General features: G+C 46.1%; 1 protein-coding gene across 2 annotated transcripts in view; it reads left to right on the forward strand.

Annotated features, from left to right (window-relative positions):
* Positions 1 to 16,075, forward strand: part of itpr3 (inositol 1,4,5-trisphosphate receptor, type 3) — a 534,890-nt gene that overhangs the window by 52,660 nt on the left and 466,155 nt on the right. For both annotated transcript variants that reach the window (XM_061272597.1, XM_061272598.1), the window contains exons 6-7: positions 10,789 to 10,887; positions 11,044 to 11,127. In XM_061272597.1, coding sequence (XP_061128581.1) covers positions 10,789 to 10,887; positions 11,044 to 11,127 — 183 coding nt within the window. The remainder of the gene's footprint in view (positions 1 to 10,788; positions 10,888 to 11,043; positions 11,128 to 16,075) is intronic.

Raw genomic sequence — 16,075 nt, forward strand, 5'->3', positions numbered from 1 at the left:
AGAGCAATGGTTCCCAAACTTTTGCAGGCTGGCGCCCCCTTGGCTCCCCAGTGAATTCCTAACGCCCCCCCCCCCCACACATAGACACATATGGAAACAAACACCTCTTTCTTGATATTTGGTCTGCTGCAATTTGAAAAGAGAAAGGTTAAACACAAATGTGTATTTCACAAATAAAACCCAATTTAGTAAACCAATTTATTTTTTAGCAGTTTTAACTGTTTCAGCAACATAGAATGGTAAATAAACATTCCACCAGTAACCTTCATTGTCTCATACTTAATATTAATGGGATGGATGTGCTTGGTGCAGGGACATAAGCTTCTCAACATCAAGCTGGAACTCACTAAGAAGAAGTCGTAGATCCCCGCGGTCAGTAATTGCACGTGTTGTGTACAAATTGTCAAACAAACGTTCAAACTTCGAACTTCGGACTGCCGCCCCCCTACCGCCTCTTTCTTCCTCACCGCCCCCCCCAGATCTTTCCACTGCCCCCAGGGGGGCGGGACCACCCACTTTGGGAACCACTGGTGTAGAGAGAGGAGAGCAGTGGGGTGAGTGCGCACCCCTGGGGAGCGCCAGTGCTGGTGGTCCGGTTGTCGGATGTGATGGTCCCCAGCCTGTTGGTCAGGAAACTGGTGATCCACTGACAGGTGGAGGCAGGCACCACGAGCTGGATGAGCTTCTGGTGGAGGATGTCGGGAGCGATGGTGTTGAACGCCGAGCTGAAGTCCACAAACAGGATCCTGGTGTATGTCCCTGTGGTGTCCAGGTGGTGCAGGATGTAGTGTAGCCCCATGTTGACCGCATCGTCCACCGACCTGTTTGCCCGGTAGGCAAACTGCAGGGGGTTGAGCAGGGGCCCCGTGATGTCCCTCAGGTGGCTTAACACTATCCTCTCAAAGGGTTTCATGACCACAGATGGCGACAGGTCTGTAATCATTCAATCCTGTAATGACGGGCGTCTTGGCCACCGGAACGATGGTGGAGCTTTTGAAGCACGAGGGCACCTCACACAGCTCCAGGGAATGGTTGAAGATCTGAGCAAAAGTGGGTGCCAGCTGTTCAGAAAAGACTTTCAGGCAGGAGGGGGACACGCTCTCTGGCCTTTTGCCTTCCTGACCTTTTGTCTCTGGAACATCTAACACACTTCCTCCTTGCGGATCTGAAGTGCGAGCGCGGCTTCTGAAAGAGAGAGAGTGGGTGATAACCACGATGGAGGTGTGAACAGGGGGGCTTTGGGGGGAGGTGTGTATGTTGATTGTGATGCAAGAGGTCCTGTTGTGTGGTTGGACCATTCAAACCTGCAGTAAAACCTGTTTAGCTGTTTTGCAAGCCTTATGTTCTCCACAGGACTTCCTGAGCGGTCTCAGAAAGTACAACGTCTGTTGGGCCTTCTTCCGGACAGAGTCGATGTGGCCTGTCCATTTCAGGTCCTGGGAGATTGTGGATAACAGAAACTTGAAGGTGTCCGTGGTGGGAAGAGCATTACTGAGGATGGTAAGGGGTGGAAGTGGAGAAGGGTCTCTCTTGAAGTCCACTGTCATCTCCACAGTCTTGAGCGGGTTCAGCTCCAGGTGGGTTTGGCTGGACCAGTGAACCAGCCGCTCCGCCTCCTGTCTGTACACAGTCTCGTCACAATCCCGGATCAGTCCGATGAGAGTGGTGTCGTCTGCATACTTTAGGAGGTTCACAGAAGAGTCACCGGAGGAGCAATCATTGGTGTAGCGAGAGAAGAGCAGTGAGGAGAGTACGCACCCCAGTGCTGGTGGTGCGGTTGTCGGATGTGATGGTCCCCAGGCTCACATGCCGTCTCCTGTTGGTCAGGAAGTTGGTGATCCACTGACAGGAGGCGGCAGCCACCGCGAGCTGGATGAGCCTCTGGTGGAGGATATAGGGAGCAATGGTGTTGAACGCCGAGCTGAACAGGATCTTGGCGTACGTCCCTGAGGCTTTCTGTGTGTCGCAGGATGTAGTGCAGTCCCATGTTGACCACATCGTCATCAGACCTGTTTGCCCGGTAGGCAAACTGCAGGGGGTCGAGCAAGGGGCCTGTGATGTCCTTCAGGTGGCTCAACACTAACCTCTCAAAGGATTTCATGACTACAGATGTCAGGGCGATTGGCCTGTAATCATTCAGTCCTGTAATGGTGGGCTTCTTGGCCACCGGTATGATGGTGGAGCTTTTGAAGCACGAGGGCACCTCACACAGCTCTAGGAAACGGTTGAGAATCCGTGCAAAGGTGGGTGCCAGCTGTTCAGCACAGTTTTTAGTGTCTGCCTGTAGGCTGGGATCAGATGAACTAGACAGTGGTCCGAGAGTCCTAAAGCTGCACGAGCTTCAGAGTGGTGTGCATCCTTGATCACGCTGTAGCAGTGGTCCAGAGTCTGTGCCCCTCTGTTGGGACACGTTACGTGCTGTCTGTATCTGGGGAATTCGTGTGCGAGGTTCGCCCTGTTAAGATCACCCAGAACAATGATTAGTGAATTTGGTAGAAATTTCTCCATGTCTGTTACCTGGTCAGCCAGCATCTGCGTGGCTTCACTTCACTTTAACGTGCGTGTGGTGGAATGTAAACAGCCGCCATGACGATCGAGGAGAACTCCCGTGGTGAATAAAACGGCCGGCAGTTTATGAAAAGTGTTTCTAGGAGAGGGCTGCAAAACTCTTTCAACAGCGTGACGTCTGTACACCAACGTTCATTAATGTAGAAACAGAGACCACCTCCCTTTGATTTTCCGGAGAGCTCCGCGCTGCGATCTGCACGAGTTAGCCGAAACCCCGCTAGCTCCACGGCCTGGTGGGAGGTTCGTTTGCTGAGCCACGTTTCAACAAAGCACAGCGCGGCGGATCTGCTGAAGTCCGTGTTCCTTGAAGTGAGGAGGAGCAGTTTGTCCATCTTGTCCGCCAGGGAGCGGACATTCGCCAGATGAATTGATGGTAGGGCAGAACGGAACCCTCTCTGCCTCAGCCTTATGAGTGCTCCGGCTCGTTTTCCGCGCCGCCGTCGTTGCGCTAGCTTGTATAGCACCGCCACTCCGGGTAGAATCTCCGACAAACAGTCTGAATCGGAGCGAACAGGAGGGAAAATACCAGAAGAAGACTGTCCGATGTTTAACAGCGCTTCTCTGGTAAAAGTGATCCGGGATGGACAGCAGAGGACACAGAAAACACGCAAAATAAGACAAAGAAACAGAGAGCGACTCACCGTGGCTGCCATCCGCGGTGCCATCATATGACCCAATAGATGGGGAAGCACCCGCCCGCGCATTTATGCCCGGAAGCCGTGTGAGAAAGCTCGGTGTGCACTCACAAGTGCGTGTACGTACTAAGTAGTACGGACCCGGCGCACTCCGCGCTCTATTTCCATCAGTGCCAAATTTCGAGTGTGGGCTGAGACGTCAGCATTCTCGTAATTCGCGCGCTGAGCTTTCAGATACATCCATCCATCCATCTTCTTCCGCTTATCCGGGGTCAGGTCGCGAAGGCAGCAGCTTCAGGAAGGACTCCCAGACTTCCCTCTCCCCAGCCACTTCATCTAGCTCATCCCGGGGGATCCCAAGGCGTTCCCAGGCCAGCTGAGTCTGAGTAGTCTCTCCACCGCGTCCTGGGTCGTCCCCGGGGTCTCCTACCGGTGGGACATGCCCGGAACACCTCCCCAGGGAGGCGTCCAGGAGGCATCCTGAAGAGATGCCCGAGCCACCTCATCTGGCTCCTCTCAACATGGAGGAGTAGCGATTCTACTCCGAGTCTCTTCCGGATGACCGAGCTTCTCACCTTATCTCTAAGGGAGAGACCGGACATCCTGCGGAGAAAACTCATTTCGGCCGCTTGTATCTGGGATCTCGTTCTTTCGCTCACGACCCATAGCTCATGACCATAGGTGATGGTAGGAGCGTAAATCGACTGATAAATTGAGAATTCTGCCTTTTGGCTCAGCTCTCTCTTTACCACGACAGACCGGTACAGAGTCTGCATTACTGCCGACGCTGCACCTATCCGCCTGTCGGTCTCGTGCTCCATCCTCCCCTCACTCGTGAAGAAGACCCCAATATACTTGAACTCCTCCACTTGGGGCAGGATCTCATACCTGATTCGGAGAGGGCATTCCACTCTTTTCCGATCGAGGACCATGGACTCCGATTTGGAGTTGCTGACCCTCATCCCGACCGCACACACATACACACCATACATTCATCCAGCCGCTTCCACTTATCTGGGATCGGTTCGCGGAGGCAGCAGCTTTAGGAGGGAACCCCAGACTTCCCTCTCCCCAGCCACTTCATCCAGCTCATCCCAGGGGATCCCAAGGCGTTCCCAGGCCCGCTTAGAGACATAGTCTCTCCAGTGCGTCCTGGGTCGTCCACGAGGCCTCCTACCGGTGGGACATTTCCCGCAACACCTCCCCAGGGAGGCGTCCAGGAGGCATCCTGATGGGATGCCCGAGCCACCTCATCTGGCTCCTCTACACGTGGAGGAGCAGCGGCTCTACTCTGAGTCCTTCCCGGATGACCGAGCTTCTCACCTTATCTCTAAGGGAGAGACCGGACACGCTGCGGAGGAAACTCATTTCGGCCGCTTGTATCCGGGATCTTGTTATTTAGGTCACGACCCATAGCTCATGACCATAGGTGAGGGTAGGAGCGTAGATCGACCGATAAATTGAGAGCTTTGCCTTTTGGCTCAGTTTTCTCTTCACCACGACAGACCGGTACAGAGTAGTCTGCATTACAGCCGACGCTGCACGGATCCATCTGTCGATCTCGCGCTCCATCCTGCCCTCACTCGTGAACAAGACCCCAAGATACTTGAACTCCTCCACTTGGGGCAGGATCACGTCCCGGATCCGGAGAGGGCATTCCACCCTTTTCCGACCGAAGACCATGGCCTCAGATTTGGAGGTGCTGACCCTCATCCCGACCGCTTCACACTCGGCTGCGAACCGTCCCAGTGAGAGCTGGAGATCATGGCTTGAAGAAGCCAACAGCACCACGTCGTCTGCAAAAAGCAGAGACGCAATGCTGAGGTCCCCAAACCGGACCCCCTAACGCCTCGGCTGCGCCTAGAAATTCTGTCCATAAAAATTATGAACAGAATCGGTGACAAAGGGCAGCCTTGGTGGAGTCCAACCTTCACTGGGAACGAATCCGACTTACTGCCGGAAATGCGGACCAAACTCTGGGATCCGTGATACAGGGACCGAACCGCCCATATCAGGTGGCTCGGCACCCCGTATTCCCGACACACCCTCCACAGAACCTCCCGAGGGACACATTCGAACGCCTTCTCCAAGTCCACAAAACACATGTGAACTGGTTGGGCGAACTCTCATGCACCCTCGAGGATCCTGCTGAGGGTGCACGAGAGTTGCATTTATAATAGTTTACGCATCACCGGTCGAGAGGATCTTAGCAATATTACGAAGGTGAAAAAACGCAATTCTGGTTATATTCTTAATGTGCTTTTGAAAGGAGAGTGTTTGGTCAAATATTACCCCGTAAGTGAGTGATAGTACGGTTATCTATAGTTATAGTGGTTTCCTTAAATAAGTGATATTAACGAGCTGGACCAATTATCAACATATCAGTTTTATCTGGGTTAAGACGAAAGAAGTTGAGAGACATCCATTGCTTGATCTCCGCAAGGCACGCCTCAAGATTACAACAGTCCCGCGGATCTGTCATCGATAACGGCATATATAATTGGGTGTCATCCGCGTAACATTGAAAACTAATATGATATTTACGTATTATGTCCACTAGCGGAATCATATAAATATTAAATAGAATTGGTCCTTGTACCGATCCCTTTGGGACACCAGACGTAACATTATAGAGCTCAGAGGACGTATTGCCATGGACCACTCGTTGCGTCCTGTCTGATAGATAAGAATAGAATCAGCCTAGTGCTGACCCTGAAATACTAACACAACTTTTAAGACGCTCTAATAAAATGTCAAAGCCTACAGTGTCGAAGGCAGCACTAAGATCAAGTAGTAACAATACCGATGAAGTGTTTGAATCAGTAGCTATGAGGAGATCATTAGTCACTCTAGGAAGTTTTGCTATGAATGGGAGGTTTGAAACTGGCCTATAATTACTGAGACAGTCCGGGTCGAGATTTGGTCGCTTAAGTAGCGGTTTAATGATAGCGGTTTTAAAGGCTATTAGCACTATCCCAGAGGAGACAGATTAATTATATTTAAGACGGATGGTCCTAAAATGTGAAATAATTCTTTAAGTAGTTTGGCTGGAAGAGGGTCGAGTAAACATGTTGTTTGTTTAGCCGCACTAACCAATTGTGTAAGCCTTTCAAGAGACACGCTTTTAAAAGTTGAGAGGGTTGTTGCATGATCATCAGCGTTGGTAAACGGCGGGCTCGACCGAGCGATTGGAATGGTATTCTTGATCTCATCCCTAATGGATTCAATCTTTTGAGCTAAAAATTTCATGAACTTGTCAGCTGAGTGGAAGGAACTATCGGGGGTCGGCTGGCGCAGAGTCAGCTTTGCCACTGTATCAAATAGGTGTTTCGGATTGTTTTTATTGAGATTAATAACTTGCGAAAAATACAGAGTTTTTGCTAAGATAAGCGCATCTTTATATTTCAGGAGGCTATCCTGCCATGCCTGATGGAAAACCTCAAGTTTGGTTAGACGCCATCTGCGCTCATGTTTTCTACATAATTGCTTAAGCGTACGCGTTTCATCTGTGAACCACGGAGTAGGCACTCTACGGCGAGTTTTCAGACGTAGCGGCGCCACAGAGTCAATGCCATTTAACAATGTCGCATTGAATTCATTTGTAAGATTATCAATAGAGCCGGCGTATGTGAGAAATATAGCGGTTGCCGGCGACAGTATCTCAGATAGCGCAGTTGAAGTCATGGAGTTGAGATGACGGCTCCTATAATGCTGATTGCTCTCTTGTCTTTGACAAGGAACTAGAATTTCAAATGTTATTAAGTAATGATCGGACAAAACAGTAGTGTATGGCAGTACTGTTATATTTGAGGTTGCCAGTCCTCGAGATAATACCAGATCTAAGGTATTTCCATTCTTATGCGTTGCTGACTGTACGGCTTGCGTAAAACCAAACGTATCGGTTAAAGTCTGAAACGCCGAAGTAAGTGGCTTTGACGGTAAATTCATGTGGATATTGAAATCGCCCATGATTATTATATTATCCGTATTTATCACTAGATCAGCCACAAATTCTGAAATTCATCCAGGAAGCCAGAGCAAGTCCCGGCTGGACGGTAAATATCAGCAAGATAAAATGACGGAAAAGCGGTGGATCGGACAGTGAGAACTTCAAATGTTTTAAATACATTAATCAAACGAGGCCTACATCTAAATCTAAATTTGAGATGAGGGCTACACCCCCACACTTTTTTCGAGGACGCGCCACATGCAAGCTCACAAAAGTTGGAGGCGAGGCCTCATTAAGCGGCAGCAGTTCATTAGGTTTTAACCAGGTCTCGCAAAGACCAAAAACCTTTAGATTATGTTCCGTGATGAGGTCATTAATGAGAACTGCTTTCGTATGAAGCGATCTAATATTCATAAAACTGAGTTTAAGTGTAATCGGTCGATCAGGGTTCGTATCTATCGAAGGATTTTTAAATGAAATGCGAGTAAGAGTGTGTTCTCTAGGCCTGACATTACCTCTCAAATGTTTATTAGCACGGTGGGACAATACGACGGTAGGAATTTAATAGTAACTATTTGGTACACATGTAATATTATCTGAAACAGGCACCGTTTCATCAGCGATACCGGTCGGGGTAGTGTGATTGGATTTGTCTAGTACCTCAGTAGAAGGTGTGTTCATGTGTACTGTAGCACTATTCAAACTGTAATACTCTAGTCTACACAAGGGGCTATATGCATGCTGGAAGTCTAGCCTAGCACTAGTTAACTTTAACTTAACAGACTCCAAACCCATCCTAATAGGTGGTTTAGTCACCTGTGCTCCGGCCTGCTCTAAAGTGACCTGTCATAAGTGGCTCAAACAGTAATCTATATTCCTAAAAAGACTGAAGGCGCCTTCACGGTTAGGATGAAGGCCGTCCTTCCTCAGCAGGTCGGGGCGGCCCCAGAAGGAGGACCAGTTATCTATAAAATACAGTCCCTGCTTTTTACAGAACCCAGCCATCCATCGATTAAGGGAGACTAATCTACTAAACCTCTGATCAGTGCCTCCCCCAGGCAGGGGGCCAGAGACAAATACTCGATGCCGACTCACCTTTCTGGCGAAATCACAAGTCCTCGCTATGTTTTTCTTTGTGATCTCTGATTGCCTCATGCTAACATCATTGGCGCCGACGTGTATCACTATATCCGAGGAGCTGGTGTTGTTGGAATTACGCTGTTGACTAGGCCTATTGCGAGTCAGCTTCCTAAAATTAGGCTTCTATGTCGGGTGCTCTGCCCCCAGGAATACACATTCCCGTAGCTGGATTTTTAAGTGTGATATTTTGGGTAATGGAGTCACCTATGACCAAGGTGCTAGGGCCAGTAGACCGAGATGACTTTGGACGGCTATGCGTTTTACCTGGCTTAATCGCTAACCAGAGATTAGCAAGATGCTTGGGGCTAATGCTAACTGGGCTAGCGGTCTGACTACAGTCCGTGTCTGTGTCCGCCACATCTGCTGTTATCGCACTATTCTGCTGTAGCTGGCGGACACGTCCCTCTAGCACAGACAACCTCTCTAAGAGAAGGGTGCAGTTGGTGCACGAAGCCGTACAAACCTCTTGATTCGCAGCCATACTTTCGTGTCCGATGATCGACGCTGGACAAACGGCCACAAATCCTCAGTTGAGACCCAGACAGCCTCTCTCCGAAGATACTTGAACTCCTCCACTTGGGGCAGGATCTCATTCCCGATCCGGAGAGGGCATTCCACCCTTTTCCGACTGAGGACCATGGTCTCGGCTCACACTCGGCTGTGAACCACTCCAGTGAGAGCTGGAGACCACGGCTTGAAGAAGCCAACTGCAACATGTCGTCTGCAAAAAGAGAGATGCAATGCTGAGGTCCCCAAACCAGACACCCTCAACGCCTCGGCTGCGTCAAACCCTCACTCACTCTTCAGTGTCGGATTGGAATAGCGTCAGATGTACTTCGCCACACACTTTCTCAGAGTCTCTTTCTTTGTTGCTTTTATGCATTTCTTCTAGCATTTTCCATGATGAGGGTCTGTTTGTGCTAATTTTATTCATGTACAAAGCGCTAAGTTACATTAAACTAGGGAGATACACGTATAGCTCCAAAGTAGACATGACCAAGAAATAAATAAAGAAAAGGGTGACGCAACAAGATGTTGTCAACAATAGCCCAGTGCCCTCTAGTCACTGGAGGAAACCTCTACAGTGCATGAGCAGCTCGTGTTCCTTAGTTAAGAGCCAAATCGACTGCCTTTAACTTAAAAGTGGCCTCATATGCTTTTCTTTTGTCTGCCATAATGAGGGTTTGTGTATAGTGTATAAAAGCTTCCTTTCTTCAGTAATGTCCATCTTGATCTCATTCTGTCTCTTCTTTGTGTCAATTATACGGCACTATTTGCCTGGCGGATGGACATGCGATCAACAAACCACTCTTCTCCCCAGTGACCCTGTCACATATCCCTCCGCCCAGCAAAGCGATGCTGCACAACGCCGGTCCACAGTCTTTATAATGATTCACCGTTCACAGCCTTGCTGCTTCACAGATTTTTTTTCACAGTGCATTGTGTTATGGCTTCAGAAGTCGCACTTTATAGTACATACTAATGATTAAAATTATTATTTTACTGTAGTTATCTGGAAGAAAGTGTTTACTTCTCTTTGTTAAACAAATACTTGGGCCTGAAAGCAAGTTCTGTCCTTTGGTTTCAATGTTATACCTTTATAATAATGGTAAAAAAACGTTTCTACAAGGATTTCACCTATCACGGGTTCTTTGTTGAACGTAACCCCAGTGAAAAACGAGGGATTACTGTAGTTATATAGGCCTGTGGAAGAATTGGAACCGCAACTGACGAGTCCAACGTCAGCGCCGCGTGTACTTCAGGAGTCATCAGCGGCGTTGTTTAGAAGTGACAGAAAGGACGAAGACATGAGCGGCCGCTCATGATCGGCTGCAAGTCCGTTCTCCCTTGTCTTTTCCCAGTTCATGCACACACAGGTGTCTGTTTGCAAGATAATCCGTGACACAGACATTCTAAGGACTAAGGCGATGCTAAGATCAGAGACGCTGCCAGTGACGCTGCACAGGGAAAGGCATAATAACCCACCGACTACTGGTGAGAGCTCTGTCCACTTGCTACGAACTTGACAAACACTACTGTGCGCATCCGCCCCCAGAGACCAACAGTTTCTCACAGGAGAGCTCAAGAAAGAAAAAACATGCATGTGAAGGAGTGTTGAATTCTTTTTTATATACAATTATAGTCAAAATACCAATAAGTGCAGCTTTTACTACCATGCTCCTGAAAAATGTTGTTCATCTAGTACTGCGGCCACTTGTAATGTCACAACCTATTAACACTGATGGTTAGTCATTTTTGTGGCTCGTCTCACTGTGATGTTGGTTGTCATCCACCACCTATCAGCAGTCTTTTACTTTTTAGGTCTTCATATTATGAGTATTTGGGAGCAACCAACAGGGAGTGAGTTACTTCAGGATTTTGACAAGGATGGGAATAATATTAGACACCATGTAAATGTAAAAGCTAATATACATATGTATGAAAATGAATGATAATTCATAATCGTAATAGGAATATGGGTTTGGGCTCCTACAGGTAGTGGTGGGGGACAAAGTCATCTTGAACCCTGTCAACGCTGGCCAGCCGCTTCACGCATCGAACTACGAACTGAATGACCACCCAGGCTGTAAAGAGGTGCTACTATCTTTTCAGCAGTGCATCACCATCTAAGCTCACATCCACATCCTCCTCTGACTTTGTGTGCGTGCTTGCATGCGTGTGCGCATGTGCGTGTGTGTGTGTGTTTGTACACGTGCATGTTTGTGTGCATGTTTGTGTGAATGTCTGCAGGTCAACTCTGTAAATTGCAACACCAGCTGGAAGATCAACTTGTTCATGCTGTTCAGTGACCACAGGGAAGAAGTGCTCAAAGGCGTGAGTCACATCACCAACCATATTTTGCCATCTATAAAATGATCCATCCATCCATTTTTTTCACAGAAGAAAAAGACACTACAGAGCAGAGTCAGGCTGCAAAGTGTTTACTTCTCTTTGTTAAACAAATGCTTCAGCCTGAAAACAGGTTTTGTCCTTTGGTTTCAATGTTATACCGTAATCCCCCGTTTATCGTGGATAATTGGTCCAAAGACCACCCACGATTTTTTTGTCATACCTACATTGTTTGTGTATCAATAAGTGTATATTAAACCCTATAAGTGCATATGTTATCATTAGAACATTTAATAGTTTCAAACATGTAAATATTATATTAATACGTAGTATAAACGACATACATAAAATAACGTATGAACAATGCAAATACAAATATGATACGTGTGTGCTTGTGTTCTGTTCATAACTTTTATGGACAGAATTTCTAGGCGCAGCCGAGGCGTTGAGGGTGTCCGGTTTGGGGACCTCAGCATTGCGTCTCTGCTTTTTGCAGACGACGTGGTGCTGTTGGCTTCTTCAAGCCATGATCTCCAGCTCTCACTGGGGCGGTTCGCAGCCGAGTGTGAAGCGGTCGGGATGAGGGTCAGCACCTCCAAATCTGAGGCCATGGTCCTCGGTCGGAAAAGGGTGGAATGCCCTCTCCGGATCGGGGACGTGATCCTGCCCCAAGTGGAGGAGTTCAAGTATCTTGGGGTCTTGTTCACGAGTGAGGGCAGGATGGAGCGCGAGATCGACAGATGGATCCGTGCAGCGTCGGCTGTAATGCAGACTACTCTGTACCGGTCTGTCGTGGTGAAGAAAGAACTGAGCCAAAAGGCAAAGCTCTCAATTTACCGGTCGATCTACGCTCCTACCCTCATCTATGGTCATGAGCTATGGGTCGTGACCGAAATAACAAGATCCCGGATACAAGCGGCCGAAATGAGTTTCCTCCGCAGGCTGTCCAGGCTCTCCCTTAGAGATAAGATGAGAAGCTCGGTCATCCGGGAAGGACTCAGAGTAGAGCCGCTGCTCCTCCACGTGTAGAGGAGCCAGATGAGGTGGCTCGGGCATCTCATCAGGATGCCTCCTGGACGCCTCCCTGGGGAGGTGTTGCGGGAAATGTCCCACCGGTAGGAGGCCTCGTGGACGACCCAGGACGCACTGGAGAGACTATGTCTCTAAGCGGGCCTGGGAACGCCTTGGGATCCCCTGGGATGAGCTGGATGAAGTGGCTGGGGAGAGGGAAGTCTGGGGTTCCCTCCTAAAGCTCCTGCCTCCGCGAACCGATCCCAGATAATCGGAAGCGGCTGGATGAATGTATGGTGTGTATGTGTGTGCGTGTATGTGTGTGTGCGTGCGTGCGCGTGACATGTATATGTAGCTAAAGTATACACTTGAAATCTATTTTTAGAACTCTTATTAGTATAACAACTTTTTTATAACAAGGTAAAAGTGTACATACTGTAAATATGTTTTTAGAACTTATTAAAAAAATATAACAAGGTACAATTCTGTAAATATGTTTTAGAACTCTTATATATCCTTTTTTTTAATCTTTTTATTCTACCGTTTTTTTCCGTGTATAATGCGCGAAATTTAGCTAATTTATTGTCCTAAAATCTGGGGTGCGCATTATACATGGGTACATTTTTTTTTTAATTTAAAAAAATTTTTCTTTTTTTTTTTTTTTTTTTAAGAAAATCATGGTACAACAAAACCAACAACAGGACTGACCGACAAAGTCGTGGAACAAAAAGACATTACCAAAGACAGGAACAGAAACCAAACAGACATCATGACAGTAACACATGCAATGATCCGACGGTGAGCGAGGGGCAGACAGGACTTAAATACAAAACACGTTACATTGATTGAGGTGACACAGGAAGGGAGGGGCGACGCGAACAGAAACTATGGCAACCTAGACACATAGCAAAACTGGGGACGAGACATGACAAATCTCCCTCGAAATAAAACTTGAAATCACCTTTCTTCTTGTTTGTTGTCAATCGCGCATCGCATTCAGCCATCCTGCCCAACACACTTAGTCAGTAAAATTCATAATTGACGACACATCGTTTGATGCGATGGTGAAATCCTTGATGGTGTGTTATTGTGTGAAGGCGAAGGCCTTCACACATATGTTATTCTACACCTTTCTCTATTATTATTAGTGTGAAGGTGAAGACCTTCACACTATTGTTATTCCTGTCCTTTATTGTGTGAAGGCGAAGGCCTTCACACATTGTTATTGTGTGAAGGCGAAGGCCTTCACACATTGATATTGTACTTTATTGTGTGAAGGCGAAGGCCTTCACACATTGTTATTCTACTTTATTATTATTGTGTGAAGGCGAAGGCCTTCACACATTGTTATTCTACTTTATTGTGTGAAGGCGAAGGCCTTCACACATTGATATTGTACTTTATTGTGTGAAGGCGAAGGCCTTCACACATTGATATTGTACTTTATTATTAAACAACTTATTCCTCCCACTTTTTTGACATCTAACTACTCCCACATGCTTCAACCGATTCACCTCGTTCAACCTTTCACACGTTCCAAACATTCATGGCACGCTTGCCAGTATTTTTCGCGTTCATAACATTTACCGTTTTTAAGTAATTAGCAAATTTGTGCCTTTTATTTCCCCATTCATTCTTAATGGCAATGTCAACCCGAGCCAGTTTCCTGTAGTGGGTTCGATTCCCACATTGGGCGTCATTAATTATTTTACTCTTTATTCTTCCCGCTTATCATTTTCAACGCTTATCATTTGTAACTAACATTCGCATTCAACATTCATTACATTAAGCAATTTCCACCACTTTGATTAAGTATTCGCATTCAACAAACACATTCATTACATTAACCAATTGCAACCACGACATAGTAAGGGACTCAATTAGCTCGTGGGAAACACAAGTGATTCCAGTACACGAGCATCATTCCCGAGTGGTATCAAAACCCGCGTCAGTTCGATTCCCACATTGGGCGTCATTATTTATTTTACTCTTTATCCTTCCCGGTTATCATTTTCAACGGTTATCATTTGTAACTTTTGTCATTCGCATTCAACATTCATTACATTAAGCAATTTCCACCACTTTGATTACGCATTCGCATTCAACAAACACATTCATTACATTAACCAAATTCAACCAGCAAGAAGGAAGGATCCTCGTTAGCTCAGTCGGAAACACAATGGAAATGTCAACCCGAGCCAGTTTCCTGTAGTGGGTTCGATTCCCACATTGGGAGTCATAAATTATTTTACTCTTTATTCTTCCCCCTTATCATTTTCAACGCTTATCATTTGTACCTTTTTTGTAACATTTGTAACGTTTCATTTTTAACGCTTATCATTTGTACCTTTTTGTAACATGTATTTGTAACATTTTCCCATTTATTTCACAATTATCTATTTTCCCTTTGTATTCTTCCCGCTCATCATTTTTAACGCTTAACGTTTGTAACTTAACATCTGCCTTCGCCTTCACACGCAATTTCTTCCGAAATTGCAATTCTAGTGTACTTTATTATTGTGTGAAGGCGAAGGCCTTCACACATTGTTATTCTACTTTATTATTATTTTTATTAAACAACTTATTCCTCCCACTTTTTTGACATCTAACTACTCCCACATGCTTCAACCGATTCACCTCGTTCAAACTTTCACACGTTCCAAAAATTCATGGCAAACTTGCCACCTTTTTTCCCCTTCATAACATTTACCGTTTTTAAGTAATTAGCAAATTTGTGCCTTTTATTTCCCCATTCATTCTTAATGGCAATGTCAACCCGAGCCAGTTTCCTGTAGTGGGTTCGATTCCCACATTGGGCGTCATTAATTATTTTACTCTTTATTCTTCCCGCTTATCATTTTCAACGCTTATCATTTGTAACTAACATTCGCATTCAACATTCATTACATTAAGCAATTTCCACCACTTTGATTACGTATTCGCATTCAACAAACACATACATTACATTAACCAATTTCAACAACTCCATAGTAAGGGACTCAATTAGCTCGTGGGAAACACAAGTGATTCCAGTACACGAGCATCATTCCCGAGTGGTATCAAAACCCGCGTCAGTTCGATTCCCACATTGGGCGTCATTATTTATTTTACTCTTTATCCTTCCCGGTTATCATTTTCAACGGTTATCATTTGTAACTTTTGTCATTCGCATTCAACATTCATTACATTAAGCAATTTCCACCACTTTGATTACGCATTCGCATTCAACAAACACATTCATTACATTAACCAAATTCAACAGGTACTGAGGTAGGAACCTGATTAGCTCAGTTGGAAACACAATGGCAATGTCAACCTGCGCCAGTTTCCTGTAGTGGGTTCGATTCCCACTTTGGGCGTCATAAATTATTTTACTCTTTATTCTTCCCCCTTATCATTTGTACCTTTTTTGTAACATTTGTAACGTTTCATTTTTAACGCTTATCATTTGTACCTTTTTGTAACATGTATTTGTAACATTTTCCCATTTATTTCACAATTATCTATTTTCCCTTTGTATTCTTCCCGCTCATCATTTTTAACGCTTAACGTTTGTAACTTAACATCTGCCTTCGCCTTCACACGCAATTTCTTCCGAAATTGCAATTCTAGTTAAACAACTTATTCCTCCCACTTTTTTGACATCTAACTACTCCCACATGCTTCAACCGATTTACCTCGTTCAACCTTTCACACGTTCCAAAAATTCATGGCACGCTTGCCAGTATTTTTCGCGTTCATAACATTTACCGTTTTTAAGTAATTAGCAAATTTGTGCCTTTTATTTCCCCATTCATTCTTAATGGCAATGTCAACCCGAGCCAGTTTCCTGTAGTGGGTTCGATTCCCACATTGGGCGTCATTAATTATTTTACTCTTTATTCTTCCCGCTTATCATTTTCAACGCTTATCATTTGTAACT

The sequence above is a fragment of the Syngnathus typhle genome, linkage group LG2, assembly GCF_033458585.1.
Source record: "Syngnathus typhle isolate RoL2023-S1 ecotype Sweden linkage group LG2, RoL_Styp_1.0, whole genome shotgun sequence".
NCBI lineage: Eukaryota > Metazoa > Chordata > Actinopteri > Syngnathiformes > Syngnathidae > Syngnathus > Syngnathus typhle.